The sequence below is a fragment of the Grampus griseus genome (assembly GCF_964374135.1).
Source record: "Grampus griseus genome assembly, chromosome: 5".
Taxonomy (NCBI): domain Eukaryota; kingdom Metazoa; phylum Chordata; class Mammalia; order Artiodactyla; family Delphinidae; genus Grampus; species Grampus griseus.
In genome coordinates this window covers 74661579-74685795 of record NC_138998.1, presented here as the reverse complement: position 1 = coordinate 74685795, position 24217 = coordinate 74661579, and the positions used below count along the sequence as shown (strand labels likewise).

The 24217-nt window shown below is 37.5% G+C and overlaps 1 protein-coding gene across 1 annotated transcript in view; it reads right to left on the bottom strand.

Annotated features, from left to right (window-relative positions):
• Positions 1–24217, bottom strand: part of CCDC14 (coiled-coil domain containing 14) — a 44128-nt gene that overhangs the window by 10647 nt on the left and 9264 nt on the right. Inside the window, exons 6-9 of the mRNA XM_082654588.1 lie at positions 17089–17325; positions 16881–16975; positions 15502–16003; positions 12976–13117 (exon numbers count right to left, since the gene is read on the bottom strand). Of these exons, the coding sequence (XP_082510714.1) occupies positions 12976–13117; positions 15502–16003; positions 16881–16975; positions 17089–17325 (976 nt within the window). The remainder of the gene's footprint in view (positions 1–12975; positions 13118–15501; positions 16004–16880; positions 16976–17088; positions 17326–24217) is intronic.

Sequence of the window (24217 nt, the reverse complement as noted above, 5' to 3'; positions counted from 1 at the left end):
TGGAAATCTACATAATCTTAAAAAGTGGGAAGGGCATTCCTAAGCAAGACTCAAAATCCAGCAACCACCAAGGAAAAAAACGACGGATTTAACTACATCAAAATATAACAGACAAAGGGTCTGTAACATTTAAGAACTCCTACAAATCAGGAAGAAGGGCAATAAAATGTGACAAACGATAAGAATGGGCAATTCACATAAGAAACAGAAATGGCCAATAAGCATATGAAAAATGCTCAGCTTCACTAATATGAAGAAATGCAAATTTAAAACAGGAGATATTTTATGGCCACAGGATTGACAAAAATGAAAGGAAATAACACTTTTTGTTGGTGACGGTATAGGGAAAGGGATTATTTCAATTGGTGGGAGTCTACTGGTGTAACCATTTTGGATGTCAATTTGGCATTATCCAACAAATGTAAAATGTTCACAATCTGTGACAAAATAATTCCAGCTCTAAGTTATCTAGCCTCAGAAATAGTTCTATATGTGCAAAATCATCCATAATCTTGTAGATATATATAAGGATGTTCTCAACAGCAGTATTTAATAGACGTTGGAAACAAAATACTACATAAATTATGATATATCCATACTATGAAATACTAATACACAGATATTTAAAAAAAGAGACTGGCTTCCCTGGTGGCGCAGTGGTTAAGAATCCACTTGCCAATGCAGGGGACACGGGTTTGAGCCCTGGTCCGGGACGATCCCACATGCTGTGGAGCAACTAAGCCTGTGCGCCACAACTACTGAGCCTGTGCTCTAGAGCCTGCAAGCCACAACTACTGAGCCTGCATGCCACAACTATGGAAGCCCACATGCCTAGAGCCTGTACTCCGCAACAAGAGAAGCCACCGCAATGAGAAGCCTGTGCACCGCAACGAAGAGTAGCCCCCGCTCGCCGCAACTAGAGAAAGCCCACACACAGCAACGAAGACCCAACGCAGCCAAAAATAAAAATAAATAAATTTATTAAAAATAAATAAATAAAGAGACTGTCATGGAAAGATTTCCAAGAGACCTTATATAGTGAAAAAAACAAGCTACAGAACAATAGTATAACATGATTTCATTTTTGTTTTAATAAAATTCAGCTTTTCTGAAAAGGTTTCTCCTTTACAACAAAGAGGGCAGATTTAGAAAAGGCAGCATAGACTGGTAACCCATAACTCCAACTGGAGTGCTTCTTCTGATATTTTCCAGAAAAACAGCAGGTCCTTGTACACACCAAGTGTGTGACAGACGCTTTCCCTGACAATTCTGTATGTCCCTGGTCAGATTCTTCTCTCCTCTTCTCTTTTACAAGTTCATGGGCCTGAGCTGAGAAGCATAATAAAACTGCTCCCATATTTAGGAAAACATTCCCTCCAACCTAATTGTACCACTAGCTACTCTCTTCCCTCTCATTCCCAGTTTTTGGGCCGGACTTTTAAAAAATGATTGTTCTATAAAAATGATACATGATAATAAATAAAAGTCTTTTAAAAATGGATAATGTTACACATGCTATTTAAAAGTATTATGTATTATATTTAAGTTTACTTTTCATAATGGAAAAGAATATGAAAAAGAATGTATATACATAACTGAATCACTTTGCTGTGCAGCAGAAACTGACACAACATTGTAAATCAACTATACCTCAGTAAAATAAATTTTTAAAAATTATTCGTAAACAGCCTAAAGGAAATAGGATATGAAAAACATTGATTTTGGAATTTTTACTGTCAAGATTACTAACAGTCTATTCTGAGCCCATAATTTCAGTTGTTTTAGTTCTATGTATAGATTCAATGTTCATCTCTAATCTACTCCTTTACCTGAACTCAGCTCTTGGTTGACTAGACTTTGCCATTCAAGAATCTTTGTTTCAAAAGGAGGCCAAGGGTGCTATATTTCCTAAGTTTTCCCACACTTTAGAATATGACTATTACCTTTACACTAAAAGGATCACTGGACCACATATCTTCTTTTCCCTTAGAACTTTGTAAATGATGTTCTATAATCTTCTGACAATTAATATTGCTGTGAAAAGGCTGAGGCCAATCTGATATTTTTCTCCTTATGATTTGCTTTTTCTTTTGAGCATCTGTAAAAGCTAAATTTTTTTGTCCTCAAGGTGTAGTAACTTCACCAGCATGTCTTGGTATTGATCGTTTTGCATAGTTTTTCTGAGAACTTCTATACCCTATTGATCTGCTGACACAGATCTTTAGATTAGTAAGTTTCCCTTTATTTATCTATCTTTTAATATTTAATCTATTCGTTCTCTTCTCTTTTGCAGGAACACTATGCCAATTTTGCATCTCTTTTGTTTCTCTTCCATGTATATCACGTTCTTAAAAATAATTTTTAGATCAATCTTTTTCTATTTTTTTGGTATGATTTCTTGAAGCTTATCCACCACGCATTCAGTCATTTAACAAGTATTTATTAGAGTGAGTGCTAGGCACAATTCTCGGCACTAGAAATACAGCAGCAAACAAAAAAGACAAAAATTCAGCCTTCTCAAATTCACTGAGACAAAAAAGAGCATAGAGGTTATCAGGGGCTGGGGGCAAGGGAGAAGGGGAGTTACTTTTAGTGGGCACAGGGTTTATGCTGGGGATGAAAAAGTTTTACGTACAAACAGTGGTCATGGGTACACAGTATTGTGAATGCGTTTAATGCAACGTACACTTACAAGTAGTTAAAAAATAAATATTATGTCATATTTTACTGCAATAAAAATAAATTAATAAAAAATATTTAAGGGGTTTATAAAGAGAAATAAGATAAGGCTTACAGGAGACAGTGAACTATGAATTTAGTAGCAACTGAAACAGAAATATTTGGGGGGGGAAGCAAAACACAAAAACCAACAAAACAACAACAAAATTCAGCCTTCATATTGCTTAGCTTCTTTTTTATTTCTTTATTTTTTTTGCTGCATTAGGTCTTAGTTGCAGCACATGGGGTCTTCATTGAGGATCTTTCGTTGTGGTACACGGGGTCTTTGTTGTGGCGTGTGGGCTTCTCTCTAGTTGTGGTACGCGGGGTTTTCTCTCTAGTTGGGGCATGCAGGTTTTCTCTTCAGTTGTGATGTGCAGGCTCCAGGGAGTGTAGACTCTGTAGGTTGCGGCATGCGGGCTCTCTCGTTGAGGTGTGCGAGCTCAGTAGCTGTGGCACGGGGGCTTAGTTGCCCCGCAGTGTGTGGGATCTTAGTTCCCCAACTGGATCAAACCTGCGTCCCCAGCATTGGAAGGCAGATTCGTTACCACTGAGCCACCAGGAAAGTCCCCTGCTTAGGTTCTAATGGAATACATTATCCCTGACTTGATGTTTGTTTGGTGTTAATTTATTTGTTTCTAACAGGGCTTTCATTTCTGTAATTTTTAGCTTTCTTATTTTTCCAAGGTCACCTAATCCAGTTTTCTTCTCCTCTTACTGTCTCTTCTTCTTTAAGTACTCTCTCTTTTCAATCTCTGTCTTCCTGCTTCTAAGAGAGACTCCAGTATATTTAATTTCCTTGAACCTATAGAATACTGTTTCAAGTTTTCCTGGGTTTTCTTCGGGTGAACTGCCTTGTGATGTTTATTCTTGACCTGCCTTTGTCCCTTTTGTCAATTTGTTTATTTTGAATGTTATACAAACATCTCTCCCCTTCCGTAAATTCTTTCTTCCCAGCTTTTGTGGTATCACTCTCTCCCAGTTTTCCTGATCCTTCTCTACTTGTTCCTTCTTGGGTTTCTTTCACAGGCTCCTCTTCCTGTGTTCTTTCCTTAAAAAGCTGTTGTTCCCCAGCAATTCCCCTTTGGCTTTGTTCACACTCTATACCTTCTTGGGTAATTTACCACTTACACGCTGAAAACAAATCACTTGCTTTTAATTATTATTGTCTCCAGTGTCTACACAGTGCCAGACCTGTAGTAAATGCTCAATAAAAATGTGGTCAGTGAATAACTCCCAAGTCTGTTTCTATCCTGGATCATACCATACACGTCTCCAGATGGTCTAAATGATACATCCAGCATATCTAATTCTTAACTCATTGGCTCTCCCATTACATTTTCTAACTAAAAATAAAGTGACAGATTGGTTCAAGATGGCAGAGTAGAACGATGTGCTCTCACCTCACCCCCTCTTGCAAGAGCACCGGAATCACAAATAACTGCTGAATAGCCATTGACAGGAAGACACTGGAACTCACCAAAAAAGATACCCCACATCCAAAGACAAAGGAGAAGCCATAATAACACGGTAGGAGGGGTGCAATCACAATACAATCAAATCCCATAACTGCTGGGTGGGTGACTCACAAACTGGAGAACACTTATACCACAGAAGTCCACCCACTGGAGTGAAGGTTCTGAGCCCCGTGTCAGGATTCCCAACATCAGGATCCAGCAATGGGAGGAGGAATTCCTAGAGAATCAGACTTTGCAGGCTAGTGGGATTTCATTGCAGGACTTTGACAGGACTGGGGGAAACAGAGACTCCACTCGTGGAGGGCACACACAAATTAGTGTGTGCATCAGGACCCAGGGGAAGGAGCAGTGACCCCAGAGGAGACTGAACCAGACCTACCTGCTAGTGTTGGAGGGTCTCCTGCAAGAGATGGGGGGCAGCTGTGGCTCACCAAGGGACAAGGACACTGGCAGCAGAAGTTCTGGGAAGCACTCCTTGGCATGAGCCCTCCCAGAGTCCACCATTAGCCCCACCAAAGAGCCCGGGTAGGCTCCAGTGTTGGGTCGCCTCAGGCCAAACAACCAACAGGGAGGTGACTCAGCCCCACCCATTAGCAGACAAGAGGATTAAAGTTTTACTTAGCTCTGCCTACCAGAGCAACAGCCAACTACCCACCACCAGTCCCTCCCATCAGGAAACTTGCACAAGCCTTTCAGATAGCCTCATCCACCAGAGGGCAGACAGCAGAAGCAAGAAGAACTACAATCCTGCAGCCTGTGGAACAGAAACCACATTCATAGAAAGATAGACAAGATGAAAAGACAGAGGGCTATGTACCAGATGAAAGAACAAGATAAAACCCCAGAAAAACAACTAAATGAAGTGGAGATAGGCAACCTTAACGAAAAAGAATTCAGAATAATAATAACGAAGATGATCCAGGACCACGGAAAAAGAATGGAGGCAAAGATTAAGAAGATGCAAGAAATGTTTAACAAAGACCTAGAAGAATTAAAGAACAAACAAACAGAGATGAACAATAAAATAACTGAAATGAAAACTACACTAGAAGGAATCAATAGCAGAATAACTGAGGCAGAAGAATGGATAAGTGACCTGCAAGACAGAATGGTGGAATTCACTGCCACAGAAGAGAATAAAGAAAAAAGAATGAAAAGAAATGAAGACTGCCTAAGAGACCTCTGGCACAACATTAAACGTAACAACATTCACATTATAGGGGTTGCAGAAGGAGAAGAGAGAGAGAAAGGACCTGAAAAAATATTTGAGGACATTATAGTCGAAAACTTCCCTAAAATGGGAAAGGAAATAGCCACCCAAGTCTAGGACGCGCAGAGAGTCCCAAGCAGGATAAACCCAAGGAGAAAGACGCCAAGACACAAAGTAATGAAATTGACAAAAATTAAAGACAAAGAAAAATTACTGAAAACAACAAGGGAAAAACGACAAATAACATACAATGGAACTCTCATAAGGTTAACAGCTGATTTCTCAGCAGAAACTCTACAAGCCAGAAGGGAGTGGCATGACATATTTAAAGTGATGAAAGAGAAGAACCTACAACCAAGATTACTGTACCGGGCAAAGATCTCATTCAGATTCGGTGGAGAAATAAAAAGCTTTACAGACAAGCAAAAGCTAAGAGAATTCAGCACCACAAAACCAGCTCTACAACAAATGTTGAAGGAAATTCTCTCAGTGGGAAACACAAGAGAAGAAAAGGACCTACAAAAACAAACCCAAAACAATTAAGAAAATGGTAACAGGAACATAAATATTGATAATTACCTTAAAGGTAAATGGATAAAATGCTCCAACCAAAAGACGCAGACTTGCTGAATGGATATAAAAACAAGACCCATCTATACGCTGTCTACAAGAGACCCACTTCAGACCTAGGGACACATACAGATTGAAAGTGACAGGATGGAAAAAGATATTCCATGCAAATGGAAATCAAAAGAAAGCTGGAGTAGCAATACTCATATCAGATAAAATAGACTTTAAAATAAAGAATGTTACAAGAGACAAGGAAGGACACTACGTAATGATCAAGGGATCAATCCAAGAAGAAGATATAACAATTATAAATATATATGCATCCAACATAGGAGCACCTCAATACATAAGGCAACTGCTAACAGCTCTAAAAGAGGAAATCGACAGTAACACAACAGTGGGGGACTTTAACACTGCACTTACACCAATGGACAGATCATCCAAACAGAAAATTAATAAGGAAACACAAGCTTTAAATGACACAATAGACCAGATAGATTTAATTGATATTTATAGGACATTCCATCCAAAAACAGCATATTACACTTTCTTCTCAAATGCGCACAGAACATTCTCCAGTATAAATCACATCTTGCGTAACAAATGAAGCCTCGGTAAATTTAAGAAAATTCAAATCATATCAAGGCTCTTTTCTGACCACAACGCTATGAGATTAGAAATCAATTACGGGGGAAAAACACAAACACATGGAGGCTAAACAATACATTACTAAATAACCAAGAGATCACTGAAGAAATCAAAGAGGAAATAAAAAAAATACCTAGAGATAACTGACAATGAAAACATCACGAGCCAAAACCTATGGGATGCAGCAAAAGCTGTTCTAAGAGGCAGGTTTATAGCAATACAATCCTACCTCAAGAAACAACAAACATCTCAAATAAACAATCTAACCATACAACTAAAGAAACTAGAGAAAGAAGAACAAACAAAGCCCTAAGTTAGCAGAAGGAAAGAAATCATAAAGATCTGAGCAGAAATAAATGAAATAGAAACAAAGACTACAATAGCAAAGATCAATAAAACTAAAAGCTAGTTCTTTGAGAAGATAAACAATATTGATAAACCATTAGCCAGATTCATCAAGAAAACAAGGGAGAGGACTCAAATCAATAAAATTAGAAATGAAAAAGGAGAAGTTACAACAGACACTGCAGAAATACAAAGCATGCTAAGAGACTACTACAAGCAACTCTATGCCAATAAAATGGACAACCTGGAAGAAATGGACAAATTCTTAGAAAGCTATAACCTTCCAAGACTGAACCAGGAAGAAATAGAAAATATGAACAGACAAATCACAAATAATGAAATTGAAACTGTGATTAAAAATCTTCCAACAAACAGAAGTCCAGGACCAGATGGCTTCACAGGTGAATTTTATCAATCATTTAGAGAAGAGCTAACACCCATCCTTCACAAACTCTTCCAAAAAACTGCAGAGGAAGGAACACTCCCAAACTCATTCTATGAGGCCACCATCACCCTGATACCAAAACCAGACAAAGATTCTACAAAAAAAGAAAATTACAGACCAATATCACTGATGAATATAGATGCCAAAATCTTCAACAAAATACTAGCAAACAGAATCCAACAGCACATTAAAAGGATCATACACCATGATCAAGTGGGATTTATACCAGGGATGCAAGGATTCTTCAATATACACAAATCAATCAATGTGATACATCATATTAACAAATTGAAGAATAAAAACCATATGATCATTTCAATAGATGCAGAAAAAGCTTTTGACAAAATTCAACACCCATTTATGATAAAAACTCTCCAGAAAGTGGGCATAGAGGGAACCTACCTCAACATAATAAAGGCCATACATGACAAACCCAAAGCAAACATCATTCTCAATGGTGAAAAACTGAAACCATTTCCTCTAAGATCAGGAACAAGACAAGGATGTCCACTCTCATCACTATCATTCAACATAGCTTTGGAAGTCCTAGTCACGGCAATTAGAGAAGAAAAAGAAATAAAGGAATACAAACTGGAAAAGAAGAAGTCAAACTGTCACTGTTTGCAGATGACATGATAGTATACATAGAGAATCCTAAAGATGCCACCAGAAAACTATTATAGCTTATCAATGAATTTGGTAAAGTTGCAGGATACAAAATTAATGTGCAGAAATCTCTTGCATTCGTATACACTAACAATGAAAGATCAGAAAGAGAAATTAAGGAAACAATCCCATTCACCACTGCAACAAAAAGAATAAAATACCTAGGAATAAACCTACCTAAGGTGGTAAAAGACCTATACTCAGAAAAGTATAAGACACTGATGAAAGAAATTAAAGATGATACCAAAAGATGGAGAGATATACTATGTTCTTGGATTGGAAGAATCAATATTGTGAAAATGACTATACTACCCAAAGCAATCTACAGATTCAATGCAATCCCTATCAAATTACCTGGGGCATTTTTTACAGAACTAGAACAAAAAATCTTAAAATTTGTAATGTAGACATAGAAGACCCAAAATAGCAAAAGCGGTCTTGACGGAAAAAAAGGGAGCTGGAGGAATCTGACTCCCTGACTTCAGACTATACTACAAAGTTATAATAATCAAGACAATATAGTACTGGCACCAAAACAGAAATATAGATCAATGGAATAGGATAGAAAGCCCAGAAATAAAGCCACACACCTATGGTCAACTAATCTATGACAAAGGAGGCAAGCATATACAATGGAGAAAAGACAGTCTCTTCAATAAGTGGTGCTGGGAAAACTGGACAGCTACATGTAAAAGAATGAAATTAGAACACTCCCTAACACCATACACAAAAATAAACTCAAAATGGATTAGAGACCTAAATGTAATACCGGATACCATAAAACTCTCAGAGGAAAACATAGGAAGAACACTCTTTGACATAAATCACAGCAAGATCTTTTTTGATCCACCTCCTAGAGTAATGGAAATAACAAAAATAAACAAATGGGACCTAATGAAACTTAAAAGCTTTTGAAAAGCAAAGGAAACTACAAACAAGATGAAAAGACAACCTTCAGAATGGGAGAAAATATTTGCAAACGAATCAATGGACAAAGGATTAATCTCCAAAATATATAAACAGCTCATGCAGCTCAATATTAAGGAAACAAACAACCCAATCCAAAAATGGGCAGAAGACGTAAATAGACATTTCTCCAAAGAAGACATACAGATGGCCAAGAAGCACATGAAAAGCTGCTCAACATCACTAATTATTAGAGAAATGCAAATCAAAACTACAATGAGGTATCACTTCAGACCTGTTAGAATGGACATCATCAGAAAATCTACAAACAATAAATGCTGGAGAGGGTGTGGAGAAAAGGGAACCCTCTTGCACTGTTGGTGGGAATGTAAATTGATACAGCTACTATGGAGAACAGTATGGAGTTTCCTTAAAAACTAAAAATAGGGCTTCCCTGGTGGCGCAGTGGTTGAAGTCCGCCTGCTGATGCAGGGGACACGGGTTCGTGCCCCGGTCCAGGAAGATCCCACATGTCGCGGAATGGCTAGGCCCGTGAGCCATGGCCACTGAGCCTACACGTCCGGAACCTGTGCTCCGCAACGGGAGAGGCCACAACAGTGAGAAACCCGCGTATGGCAAGAACAAACAAACAAACCAAAAAACAAAACAAACAAAAAAACTAAAAGTAGAATTACCATATGACCCAGCAATCCCACTACTGGGCATATACCCAGAGAAAACCAGAAATTAAACAGAGACATATACCCCAATGTTCCTTGCAGCACTATTTACAATAGCCAGGACATGGAAGCAACCTAATTGCCCATTGACAGACAAATGGATAAAGAAGACGTGGTACATATATACAATGGAATATTACTCAGCCATAAAAAGGAACGAAATTGGGTCATGTGTAGAGATATGGATGGATCTAGAGACTGTCATATAGAGTGAAGTAAGTCAGAAAAAGAAAAACAAATATCGCGTATTAATACATATATGTGGAACCTAGAAAAATGGTACAGATGAACTGGTTTGCAGGGCAGAAATAGAGACACAGATGTAGAGCACAAACGTATGGACACCAAGGGGGGAAAGTGGCAGGGGGTGGTGGTCGTGGTGTGATGAATTGGGAGATTGGGATAGACATATATACACTAATATGTATAAAGTAGATAACTAATAAGAACCTGCTGTATAAAAAAATAAATTAAATTAAATTCAAAAACTAAATAAAAAGCTAAAAATAAAAAGTGAAATAAAAGCAAACTATCTATTCTTCCTCTAGTAACTTCCATCTGGAAGAATTATGTTACCATATGTAAATTATCAGGCTAAAAGACTGAAGGCCACACTCCAGCTCCTCCTATTGACATCCACTTCAGCTTTTGTTCTGTGTGGGTACACAATGGTCTCATATTTGAGTCTAATATCAGGAAGTGGTCGTGAATTCTAAGTTGCCCTTTGAATATTAAAGTCCCTCTCTAGCTTAACTGGAACCCCCACAGCCCTCACCCAGTAAAGTTTGGAACGTGCCAGGCCTTTTGGTGGTCACAGTGAATAAGGCACTACAGACATTTTATGGGTAGGAACCAGGAAGGCTAAATGTTGAGCACTGTGTCAGGAGTCTCACATAAAAACTGCCCAGACACAAATGCCAAAGAAATAATGCACCTAGCTATTTTTTTTTAAGCCACAAGATGGCAATAAACACCAAGAAAGTCCTTAAAGATTAGTTTTCTGGCCATAAAGGAACAGGAAGTTTCAAAATGCCCAAAAAAGAAAGAAAAATTTTTTTTGATTGAAAAAGCTGAAAAACACTTTTGAATAAGCCTATGCATTCCAACTTTCACTTGTAATGGAGATTATGGATGTTTCTTTCCAAATAAAGATTACCAAAGAGGCAAAAAAATTCCTATACTTGTGCTGGAAATCTCATTCTGCTAAAAAGAGTATCTGACAAATTCCTCATTTTTCAATAATTTCAATTTTAGAAGGTCAGGTAAACAATGGCAGTAGCATGCTATTTAATCTTTGTCCTCTAAGGATACAGCCAAAAAGCTTTGATGCCAAGTCTGAAGAATTAGGTGAGACGTTAAACTAATACCCTTAAAAAAAATTAACAACAAGCAGAGACCAATAAAGTATTAAGTCTCATTTTCTTAAGTGGCTTATAAATTAGCTCCTAAAGCAAGTTTAAAATGTTCTAAGGAATATAAATAAATAACAACTACTGATATTTCCCATGGTCACAATGTTAAAATAGATAATATCTGGAGACTAAGTTTTAGTATGCTTGTTTAAGAAACTATTTGATAGTCATACCTTTAAAAACATATGTGTTTATTTTAAATGGATTACAGTATGTTCTTTTGTTCCACAAAATACACATAAATACTGAAGCATAAATAAGTTAGTCTCTACTTCCTAGCAGAAGCAATGCAGAAGCGTAGAAATTAAGATCAATGCACTCAAATCAAACTGCCCAGCCAGGTTTGAGTCTTGTCTCTGTTACATCTTAGGTATGTGACCTTGGGTTAAGTTACATAACCTCTCTGTGCCTTGGTTTCCTCATCTGAATAAGAATAACATAATACCTACCTCATAGAGCTGTTGTAAGAATTTAAAGAGATGACATATAAAGGATAATATATGGCACATATTATATTATGTCTTATGGCCTGGCACATAAGAAACATTCAATAAATGTTAGTAGTAGTATTGGCTATTACCATTATTATTATTTATACTTGGTGTTGCTTTTGAAAAACTAATGCTATTACAGGGATCCCTTAGGTCAGGACTAAAGACAGTATTATTAGAATTTAAACCAGAAACCCCACCATATACCACAGTATCTAAAGACTAATGACCTTTAGAGAAATAATCCTAAACGAGTAAATCTCACTAGGTGTCGTGCCTTTGCAGGCTCCAGATCCATGAATTTAAGCTATCCTCCAACCAGGAATCCTATTTTGTTGCTTTCCAGTTTTTTAAAATTATGCAGGTCCTTGCAGTTCCCATCTGATACAATGTCTATAGCTCACGCAACTATAATGCCCTCTCAGGGCACACTCACACACTGCAGTGCTGCAGAAGCACCTGAAAGTGTCCTCCAATCCTCTGCAAAGTGTACTGATAGATACTGGAGCAGGGGCCTTGGTGATCACCACCGAAATGTTCAAAGTTAAGATATTATTGATAACGTGTAAGTGATTTCTGTATTTCTGGTTTATATCTTTTCTAAACAAATTAAGGCCATAATATCAACATAAGTTAAGATAGCCAAAAGAAAAATTATCTAAGAATTTAAATGAGTTTTTTCCTATGTCTGAATGTAGTGGGGTGACTGGTGTTCACCCATATTAGGTTCTCCTTTCCTTTGGAGTATATGGAAGTATGAGAAAATTTCATGTCCCAGATCTTTATATTAGGCAGGGCCATATTCCTCATTTTAGCCTATAAAATACAAGTAGAAGTGAGACTATCATACTTCTGGGCCAGGGCATGTAAGAGTTGGTTTGCCATATCCATGTTCTCTTTTTCCTAAATAACATATACTGAGATAGTAGATCCTAAGACGGAGGGAACCTAAATCCTGAGTCACAGGATAGCCTCAGATGATCCATGCTGGTCTTGGTGTGAGGGAGAAATAAACTTCTGCTGTGCTATGCCATTGAGATTTTGGAGTTTGTTACTGTATGGCCTAGACTGGCCTGATAAATACCTTGAGGTAGTTCATTTTCCTCTCCATTCACTACCAACCAAGTGATAACAGATGTAAAAAAATATGTACTAGTGGGCAGAAGTAACGGAAGAGTTAGAGAATGCCAGCAATATTTGGAAAATAGGGAAGAAAAAGTAGAAGCACAGTAAGACAGTATATATCTATTTTCCTTATGAAGCCCTAGATATATCATTAGGCACTTTTGTTCTGGCCACGGGACATCTTTGCATGGAGACAAAAAAATTCAAAGAGCAATTCTTACCTGCGTAAATGAGCATTTTCACTTCTTAGTGGTTGCATGGCCAGTGCTATTTCAACCTGAATATTTGTGTTTCCATTTACTGTTGGAAGCAGAGATATATATAACTCCAGTTCTGTAATCAACCTCTGAATTTCTGAATCTTCTATAAAAGGCAGAAGAAATGAGTAAAGACAATATCATAAATTATTTTTGGATAAGATTATTCATATGTATTACTAAAAAAGAAAATATTTCAGAAATATACATACATGCTATAAACAAACTCAACTCATTTATGAATTTATTATACAAATCCTATTTTCCTCTTTCCTGCCACCTGCATTTCCTTACTGAAAAGAATTCTAAAGACATTAAGTTCAGTAAACTAAAGATTAATCTTAAGTCACAGAATTATATCAGTGATTTTTTCAGTTAAAATGTCTAGTAGGAAGATGGTTTATATATATCTCCTAGTTCACATTTACCAAAAGACTATATTAGACTCCTATAATTGCTAAAGGGTTTCCTATAATTAATTACAGTATTAACATTTATAATACAACCTTTGATCCTGGCATAAACAAATAACTCACTTTAGGTGATTCAATTTGGCAACACATTGAGGAAAGGTCTACTAAGATAAGATTTTATTATTTAATTTTATAAAGTAGGTTAACACAATCAGCTATACTTCATTTGATGTAGCATCAAAAGCAGTTATCATTTTTGTTATTAATTGTGGGGAGTGGATGGTTTGGGAGGTGGCAAACAGCCACAGGGAGAAGGTAGATTTTAGATCTTTTGTCCTTTTATTTTTGTCCCCTCATTTCTATTCAAATTTTCTGTGAACTGAAAACATTTGATAAATATAATATTAACTGTCTGATATCCAAAAGAGGTAAAGTGTATTCTAGTTACAAAAATTTACTCAATTCCATGAGTATTTTAACACCCTGATGGAATGTTTACACGCACATAGTAAACAACTGTGCCCAATTACAGAGCAGACTTCTACCAATCCTCCATAGAGGGGTTTTACTTGTAAGCATTGGAGGCCGAGACCTGGGCTCCACCATTTTCTAGCAATGTACCTTAGTCAAATTACTTAACTGTTGAAGCCTAGGTTTCTTCATAGTTAAGTGGAGATAACAACAGTACCTCATGGGGTTGCTGAGAGGATTAAATGAAATACTGTTCTGCAAGCCTCAGTTTCCTCATCTGTAAAATGGGGACAATAACAGTACCTCATAGGGTTGCTGTGAGGATTAAACGAGATAATGCATATAAAACACTTAGCACAGTGCTGGGCACATGGTAAGCACTCAGTAAATGATATTGTTACTATTATTATTGTTGCCAATGATTAAGTATTTGGTTAAGAAAATAGTAACAAACTTAAAGTCTAAAACCATAGGAGATTTTAATATATTAAACCACTGGATCAACAGTGCTACAATCCTTTAGATAAATTTTAACATTTGGTACTTTTTTTGTCAGCCTGCAAATATTAGGTATTCAATCAGTGCTTCCACAATTAATTACTGTGTTTTCTAGATGACAAATCTGTAACTCACTCCAAATGAAAGCCATTATTTAGAATATACACCTATAATGAAAACATATGAATATGACCTGGCTCAAATGTCTCTTAACTCCACCCAAGACATTTTTCTTGATTTAATTAAAAAATCCCAAGAGTGAATTTAAAAGGGCATAAAAAGTTTTAGGTTCCTTCTCAAAGTGAGATTTGTTAAACATTATAACAGTTGGTTATTAAAGAAATGATGAGAGGAAATTTTCTGCACCTTTTTAAAATAGGAAAGAATTATCATTCTATTCTAGGGAGTTAATCATGTTTAGGGTCCTCTAACCCCTTAAAGTTTATCTCTATAACTGGTTGAATCTTTTCAAGGTCCTTTGAATCAAGCAGAATGAATACACACTTTCAAGTAAAAGACTGTTTGATATTCCCTAGCACATTTCAAATCCACAGGAAACAAGAGGAGCAAAACCTAAAAAATAAGAATAAAACAGACAAAATTCATTTCCTCATTAGCACAAGACATATTTCTATGGAAAATATCACAAACTCCATGTCAGTTATTCTGAATTTAAATGACATGCCACAGGGACTTTCCTGGTGGTGCAGTGGTTAAGAATCTGCCTGCCAATGCAGGGGACATGGTTTGATCCCTGGTCCAGGAAGATTCCACATGCCGTGGAGCAACTAAGCCCATGTGCCACAACTACTGAGCCTGCACTCTACGGCCCGTGCCACAACTACTGAGAATGCGCACCACAACTACTGAAGCCCGTGTGCCTAGAGCCCGTGCTCCACAACGAGAAGCCACTGCAGTCAGAAGCCCACACGCTGCAACAAAGAGTAGCCCCTGCTCACAGCAACTAGAGGAAGCCTGTGCACAGCAACGAAAGACCCAATGCAGCCATAAAAAATAATTTAAAAAATTAATTAATTAATGCTAAAATTATAAAAAAAATAAAATAAATGACGTGCCACAGAAAATTATAAAGAAAGTCTTTATCTACCTTGTTCTGCTACCAGGGCCTTGAGCTCTCCCAACAAATACTTGATAGTTCTAACTTTTTCAGCACTCTGGTTCACATTTTTTGCATTCTGCACATCCTTTATTCTTGTATCTTGCACGGGTATGTTTAAATCCTTTCTTTCACTTCTAACCTCTCCAATTTGTTCTTTAACATACTTTTCTTCTTCAATAGCCAAGAAATCTGGCTGTAATAGGGTGGGGCTGCAGCAAGTCTGACTGTCTGGATGAGAACCCAACAGTTTCGTGTATGTTTGGAAACCCTTTAGTAGGTCCGGTTCCTTAGGAACTCTTTGTTGTGGCAGAATTCCATTAGCAAGACCCAGCTGCTGAAATGTTGGAGTAGCTGGTTTGTCAGTTTGGGGCAGGCTACATGGAACTCCAAGACTAGTACTGAAGGAATTCCTTAGAACATCATCAGTACAGTCCACAGGAATTGTTCTACCTTGTGATATAAACTGGTTGTCACCATCAGTCTGAACTTCCTAAAGAAAGAAAAAAACAAGTTAAGCCTTCAAAAATGTGAGCACTGACTTGTAGGCATTAACTATAATAAATTCAAACGAAAAATGTTAGAAGATGACATTTGCAGGATAGAGTTATAGATTACCAGTAAATAAACTGAATTTCCCCTCAGCACAATATTCTAGCTTTTTAAAGCCTCTGCAATATGGGAACATTATAAAGCCATGACTAAAATAGATCGTTTACAAATATCACACATGGTTTAAAGACATCAAAAATTAGTCTACTTTGGGACTAAACAAAATCCCACTTTGGGAAATTACAATGTAAGAAAATAAGGTGAAAAAGCTTTTGCACAAATATATTTAGAGAAATGTTATAGTGGTAAAAACTTCCTTAAATGTCTAACCATAGGTGAGTAGTCACACAGACCATGGTATATTCACTACACAGAGTATTAACAACTTATTAAAAATTTCAAAAAGGTAAATTACAATAAAGTGTTAAGTGAAAAAAACAGTATATAAAACGTTATAAAATTTAATTATGATGATATTTTTAAAAGAAAACTAACTTAACAAATTAAAACCAGAAAACAAAACCTACACAGAGAATTAAATAACTGGAACATGCTCTATCAACGTGTTAACAGCAATTATGCCTGGGTGGTAGGTATGGGTGATTTCTTTTTTCAAGTAATCTCTTTCCCTTTCCCCCTTCACCCTTTCCCCCTCCCCCAATTAATAAGTAAAACTTTTCTAATACAAAATAACTTGAAAAAATAATTGGTCTTTACATCCTAGGGCATTAAGATACAATCAGCAAATTCAATTTTCTCTCAAGATGACAATTTCTAAAAGCAAATTACTACTTATATAGTATATAAACTGTACTCACAGAATGAACCACTGGAGGGCAGGGTGGTTGCTGAGGTAACTGGACTGGGGTAGAGGTGGATAAGCTATAATTAGAATATGGAGATGCCTGAGATTCTAAAAGGGAAAAGGGAAAAAAAAGTCATTCACATCTCAGACTGCTTATACAATTACCAGGCAACTTAATTAGAGCTTATAATCATGCCTTTTAAAACGTCATTCATACTAACCAGAACCAGACACAGTGTGGCAAGGTGCAGTAGGAATTCCTTTAGGGTTGTTCTTTGAAGCCAAGTTATTCATCAGTGACATTTGAGTCTGCACATGCTCACAGAGGGCTTGGTATATTATGGGTGAATACATTCTATAATGATCTTGTAATGACCAATTTTGTGGTATATCTGATGAGTCTCTTTCACTTCCAGCAGAAGCATCATTAGGAATCTCTTTCTTATTATCTGAAGATACTAATGTGGAAGAAGGGAAAAAAGTTCTTGAAATACAATTCTTCAAAAACCTTTACCATAAGATATTAGGGAAAAAAGGACTCTCAGAAGTAGCTATCACCCCTAAAGAAAATCACCTCAAATGATTTTTTTTTTTTTTTTTTTTGCGGTACTCTCAGAAGTAGCTATCACCCCTAAAGAAAATCACCTCAAATGATTTTTTTTTTTTTTTTTTTGCGGTACTCTCAGAAGTAGCTATCACCCCTAAAGAAAATCACCTCAAATGATTTTTTTTTTTTTTTTTTTGCGGTACACGGGCCTCTCACTGTTGTGGCCTCTCCCGTTGCGGAGCACAGGCTCCGGACGCGCAGGCTCAGCGGCCATGGCTCACAGGCCTAGCCACTCCGTGGCATGGGGGATCTTCCTGGACCAGGGCACGAACCCGTATCCCCCTGCATTGGCAGGCGGACTCCAACCAGTGTGCCACCAGGGAAGCCCTCAAATGATTTTTTTAAAGTAAGTAATGAATTAGGTTCTCCAGTCAAAAATCATCTACACTATGTCTTTAAAATCTTTATTAAACACTACTAATAAAATCTCTCCAATTATAAAGACCTCTCTTAGGGGGGTTACTTCTCTCTAAAATCCAGTAAAACTCTTTCACCTTGCTCCTTGTCCAGCTCATGCTCTTGAGAGGGGGAATGCAATAGAAAAGACAGATACCTTGTACAATTCTGATGCTTTGACAATAATAATAATAATGATAAAGATGAATAAATCAGAGCTTTTAGAGTGAGAATAAAAGTAGATTTAATCTACACATTGGGCTCTCAGACAAGAACTTAACCTGACATTTAAAGTCTCCAAAGCTTAACCATGACATACTTTTCCAACCATCTTCCCAACACTCTCAACTAAGAAATTTTTCATTCCAGTCGGGCCATTTTAGACACCTAAAACAAGCTTTTCTCACTTTCCCAAAACATCACTCATGATGAACCATTCTTTCCAATTCAATTCTACCTACTCACCAAAGCTCATCTGAAGGCTTCTCTCTCCCACGAAGCCTTTTCCAGTCATTCTAGTCTAGTGACTGCTCTCCACCATCCCAGAGCACATATTGTCTATACAAATCATATATCACTTGCATATTGTACTATATTGCTTATCTTTCATTCTCTTGTCTACCTGACTAAACTATAAGATTCTTTAGGCAGGACTGTATTTATACTTCATTACTTTCTCCCACAGTGTCTTGTATTAATCTATGTACAAAGCAGTACAAAGTAGAAACCTGGTATTAATAAACTAATACATGAAAAACAAGAGTTTTCTACATAGCACTACTCTATAGATCACTATCAAAATCTATTTCTTTGTCTAATAAGATCCCCTTGCCAAATGTTTTTTTAAAGACTATTAATAGAAATGAGAGTGTTCTTGGTAGATCATAGGTTATCAGAGTACAAAGTAAGTTCAGAAAAATATACAGCTTTTGGCAAAAGCTTACCAAAGCTAAATATATATTCTATGACATAGCAATTACACTGCTGGGTATATACCTAACAGAAATGAGTATTTATGTCTACTAAAACAGTGGTCCCCATCCTTTTTGGCACCAGGGACCGGTTTCGTGGAAGACAATTTTTCCACAGACCGGGGTGGGTGGGGGAATGGTTCAGGCTGTAATGCGAGCCATGGGGAGTGATGGGGAGCCAGAGGGAGCGGTAGGGGGCGGTGGGGGGCGGTGGGGAGCGGTGGGGAGCCATGGGGAGCGGCAGAGGAAGCTTTGCTGGCTCACCTGTGGCTCACCTCCTGCTGTGCGTCCCGGTTCCTAAGAGGCCGTGGGGGGAGGAACTGGGGACCCCTGTACTAAAAGATGTGTATGAGAATGCTCACAACAGCTTTATTTGCAGTAGCCAAAAACTGAAAACACCCAAATAGCCATGAATAGTAGAAATGGATGAATTGTGGTATAGTCATCTGAAACTATACAGCAATGGAAAAGAACAAATTACTGATATACTCAAACTACCTATATGAAATTAACAGATATGATGTTGTGTGAGAGTCAGACACAAGACTACATAGTGTACAACTGCATTTACATGAAGTTCAAAACTAATAGAACTATCCAATGGAGATAGAAGTCAGAAAAGTGGTTACTCAAGGATGAGGAGATAGGTGGTGGTGAGAATACTGAGGGGTAGGAGCCTGGTAGGGTACTGAAAATGTTCTATATTTTCATCTGGGTGATATGGGTGTACCCCATATGTAAAAATTTATTGAGATTTATGCACTTGCTTTATGAAAGTTACTCCTTAATTATTTAAAAAGTGAAAACAGTTAAATTTTTTAAAATGGTATGGAATTCCCCAAATACATATACAATTTATTGAAAATAAAAACATTGCTAAAAGCATAAAACTTACAAGTAAAAGCAAAAAGTTAAAGGCAGATGAAATATTATAACCAATAAAGATAGAAAAATACTACTAAATTAATATTTGACTATGAAAATGGTTGGAGATATTGGATGCTTCCATTTTGACTTGGGCTATACTCTTCCTTTTGAGATAATCTATTGCTGTGAACATACTTCCTTGGCCTGAATATGAGCTCTAACAGTTACTAGCTGAATAACTTCTGGCAAATTATTCAACCTCTCTTGGCCTCCTCTTCCTCATCAGAAAAATGATGATAAGAGCATTACCTATTTCATAAGATTGTTGTGAAAAGTAAACAGCACATGTAAAGTACCAATGTCTAGCACATAGTGAGAACTCAATAAATGTTATATCTATTACCAAATGGCTACAAAGTCTTAATACGGACAAATAAATATTTCATATTCACAAATCTTCCCAACTGCTGTCAATAAAATATCTCTAACCATGTGCCCTCTGAGGTGACATGCAGTAACAATTATTCTTCACTCCCTGAATATATGAGCTACAACAAATTGGTTAATAAACATTTCTGTAAAAAAAAATTATTTCTTAGTGGAAATACAATTTTATAATAAATCAAATGGAAAAGCATCCTCCTAAAATAGTTTAACTTTGAAATCTAAAATGATGAAGGGTGAGATCACAGGCAGCCCACGGCCATCCAGCACATTACTCTTCCTTTCCTCCTGATTCCTAGGTCTCTCTTCTGCTCCTGGGTTTCTTTTGGTCCCATAAGATAAGAATTGTCTGGTTTGAGGAATTCTCAGATTTTACACTCATAGTTCCCAAGCACTGGCACTCATTCACTTTTCAAGGGATGGTTTTCACAATCTCTGATAAAGAGGAGCTACAATATTATGCCTTTGCCAGCAGATGGCATCATCCAACATAAATTAATAAACCTCAAACACTTCTTAAAATTCAAAGCTTTAGAATTAACATGACTTACTTTGCTCCTTTATTAACTCACTCTATGTGAAACTCTACTGAGAATGTTGTATATCTGTATTTAAGAGACAAAATCTTAAAGCAAATTATCTAAGACAAGTTAAAAACCATAAATGGACACAATTTTAAAATTAAAAAAAAAACAAAACACCACCAACAACAAAATAAGCCTGTTACTACACAAATACAAATGAAGTATATTTTCTTGCTCTTGTTCACTATAAAAAAGCACCCTACATAAACATTTTACCAAACAGCTTAGGACAGCAATGCCTAACTGGTGTCAGGTGATAACTATTTATTCAGTCCACAAAACTTTTTCTGTCCTTGAATTTTAGCTGCTGTACAGCACTGTTGCTTGGATGTACAAGCATTGTCTGACAGGTAAGATAATTCCTGCCACCCAAATACAGAACAGACATCTACTGCGGATAAGAGCTGCTGGATGCCTATTATAATGTGAAATACGTGAAAGAACACCTGGCCTTGATACGGGCAATCAAAGCTCAAAATATTCTGCCTGTAGCAGTTTACTTCCCCAAGGTGAGGGCTGAAATATATACATGATACTGAAAGTAGGTCACATGCCCACAGCATTCAACACAGTTATCAAGATGTAAAAAGTTGCTTATTAAAAAAATGTCTTTTTTCTTTGAGTGTCAGGAGCACTCTCAAGCAAGCTCTCAACGCACCTCTGGAACTGCCTTTCTGCCTCCTTCCTCCCAGTATGCAACGGGGTGGGTGAGCGTGACTCCACAGACGCTCAGTGATCAGGTAGGTACCAGACAGAAAGTAAGTAAGGAGCCCAAGCCCCAGAAGACAGTTAACACCAAATAGTAAGATAATGTATGCTAAAGTTAAAATGATATAGATACCAGTTAACATGCTGTAATAGATTCCTAAAGTTCTAGTTATGATTATCTCACTTACGCAGAGATGGAAAACAAAGCAAGTGCTGAGTTTGGTTTTTGTGTATTTTGAGCACTGTGCCAACAGAGCAAAAACCTTGTACTGGTTAACAGCTGCTAACCACAAAAAAGAAAAAAAAGATGATCCTTTCTAGACAGTGCTACAGTTTGGTAAACTAAAAAAGAGTAATTTAAGCAAAGGGAAAGAGGCTTCTGCTTCTGAAGAGTCAACCTTAGGAGTAAGTCAATGAGAACCACTTCTAATACTGCAACCCTAAAGGAGACTGTCCTATGGGATATAGGTCTTTCCGAGGATGAAAGTGTAGGGGAAATGACAATAAGATTATATCCTGATCACGGGCCAGAACTGCTGATCTGACTCTAATCCAAAGAAGAATTTAATGCAGGGGCCCAGAATGCTAGATCTCTCTCATTTGCTTCCCCAAACCCATCTTCTACCCGTCTCCACCCTGCTCTGCTCTCTCTGGGATGCTAATCTGTATGGATTACATTGTTAAGAGACATTCCTTCATGGGTCTCTTCTGCTCCTACATGTTTTGCTGGGTCTACCAAAAAAGTAAGGCCTTGACCTAAGCTCTTTACCTGGGCCATTTCTCAGGGTTGTGTTTGTACTGAGCAACTTTGAGGGATAAGGTAATGTTTCCCCCTGAGACAAGTACAGGCTTGCTTACTACTTACTACAAAATCAGTGGATTCCCCAAGCTCAGAGGTCGTCAGCTGAAGCTTAAACCTACGGCATGTGCAGTATCCACCTGGGTCCATCCCATCATCCCAGTGGGAAATGGCAGCAAGGGAGAACCAAGACAAATATGCTGCTGGGCATGAGTAATAGTCCTTTGTCTCTGATCCAGAGTCTCGTGTCTCGTGTCAACATGCATGACACAGTAAGGCTAAATTATTAGTTGTAAGAATGAAAATCAAATCCCAGACCAGATATACAACAGGGTTCCAGTTGGGTCCAATCCAATGGGAGTCTCAGCATTATCACGGAAAGGAAGAAGCATGAATTCAAAGTATTTATTCCCAACTCCCTCTCTATGAGGCCACCTTGGGCTGGCTTTGTCACTGCTCTTCTCAAGGCAGCCTCCTCTACACAACAGTATCTCTTGAGTCCCAGTACCCTCTTCCTCACCTCATTCCTTAAGGCCTAAGGATAATAAAAGCTCTGTTCCTGCTGCTAGCACTGGGCTAGCACAATCCCTTGTGGTTTCCGTATACTCTAGTCACATCTTTGTAATGAGTTTCTTTGTAAATAAACCATCTTAGAATTATCTTAATTTGAGTGTAGCCATCTATTTTCTGTTGGAACTCTGATAACAAACAGCTAAGCTGGGATCCAACAAGTTGCTACCACGGCACCATTGCCAGCCATGTACACTCTAAATGAGAGTTCCCTGAGAAAGGGAGCCCTGGACAAAAAATAACCTGCCTTGAGAAAAAAAAGTAAGAGACTGGAGGAATAGGTAGATGGCGCTACCACTCCTTTCTTTGTCCACTGGGCCCCCAAAATGGGCTTCTACTTTAACAATTAGACCCGGGGTGAGCACACTTTTTCTTAAAAGGCTAGAGAATAAACATATTACGTTTAGCAGGGCCGACTGTCTCTGTCACAACTACTCAACTCTGCCACTGCAGCACAAAAGTAGCCATAGAAAATACATAAATGAGGGACTTCCCTGGTGGTCCATGGTAAAGAATCCGCCTTCCAATGCAGGCGACACGGGTTCGATCCCTGGTCGGGGAACTAAGATCCCACATGCCGCTGGGCAACTGAACCTGTGCGCCACAACTGCTGAGCTTGAGCCCCTCAAGGAGAGAGCCCACGTGCTGCAAACTACAGAGCCCACGCACCCTGGAGCCCACGTGCCACAAGTAGAGAGAGAAAATCTGCACACCACAACCAGAGAGAAGCCTGTGCACCACAATGAAGAACCCGTGGGTCACAACAAAAGATCCCACGTGTCTCAATGAAGATCCAGTGTGCCGCAACTAAGACGCAATGCAGCCAAAAAAATATAATAATAATACTTAAAAAAAAAAAAGAAAATACATAAATGAATTAGTATGGCTGTGCTCTGATAAAACTTTATTTACAAAATAAATGACTAAACATTATTTATAAAGCAAAACTGGCTGTAGTATGCTACCCTGGTTTAGACCAATGTTGTCCAATAGAAATATAATGTAAACCATATATGCAACTTTAAATTTTCCAGTAGCAATATTAAAAAAATTAAAAATGGGTAAAATTAATTTTCATGTTTTATTCAAATCAATATAGCCAAAATATTAATATTTCAATAAGTAATTAACATTAAGTTATTTTTTGCGTTAAATATTCTAAGCATACTGTGTATTTTACTATTAAGCACATCTCAATCTGGATGGTAAATTTTCATCAGAAATCCTTGATCTGTATTAGATTTAATAAAATTTACAGTTGAAAAAAGTAGATTCATGTACCTGTTATTCCAAACATACTTAAAAGTTTTCTAATAACTGGATCAAGTACCAGTTTTCAAATTAAAATTAAATTTAAGTAAAATTAAATAACATTTACAATTCAGCTCCTTGGTTGTACTAGCC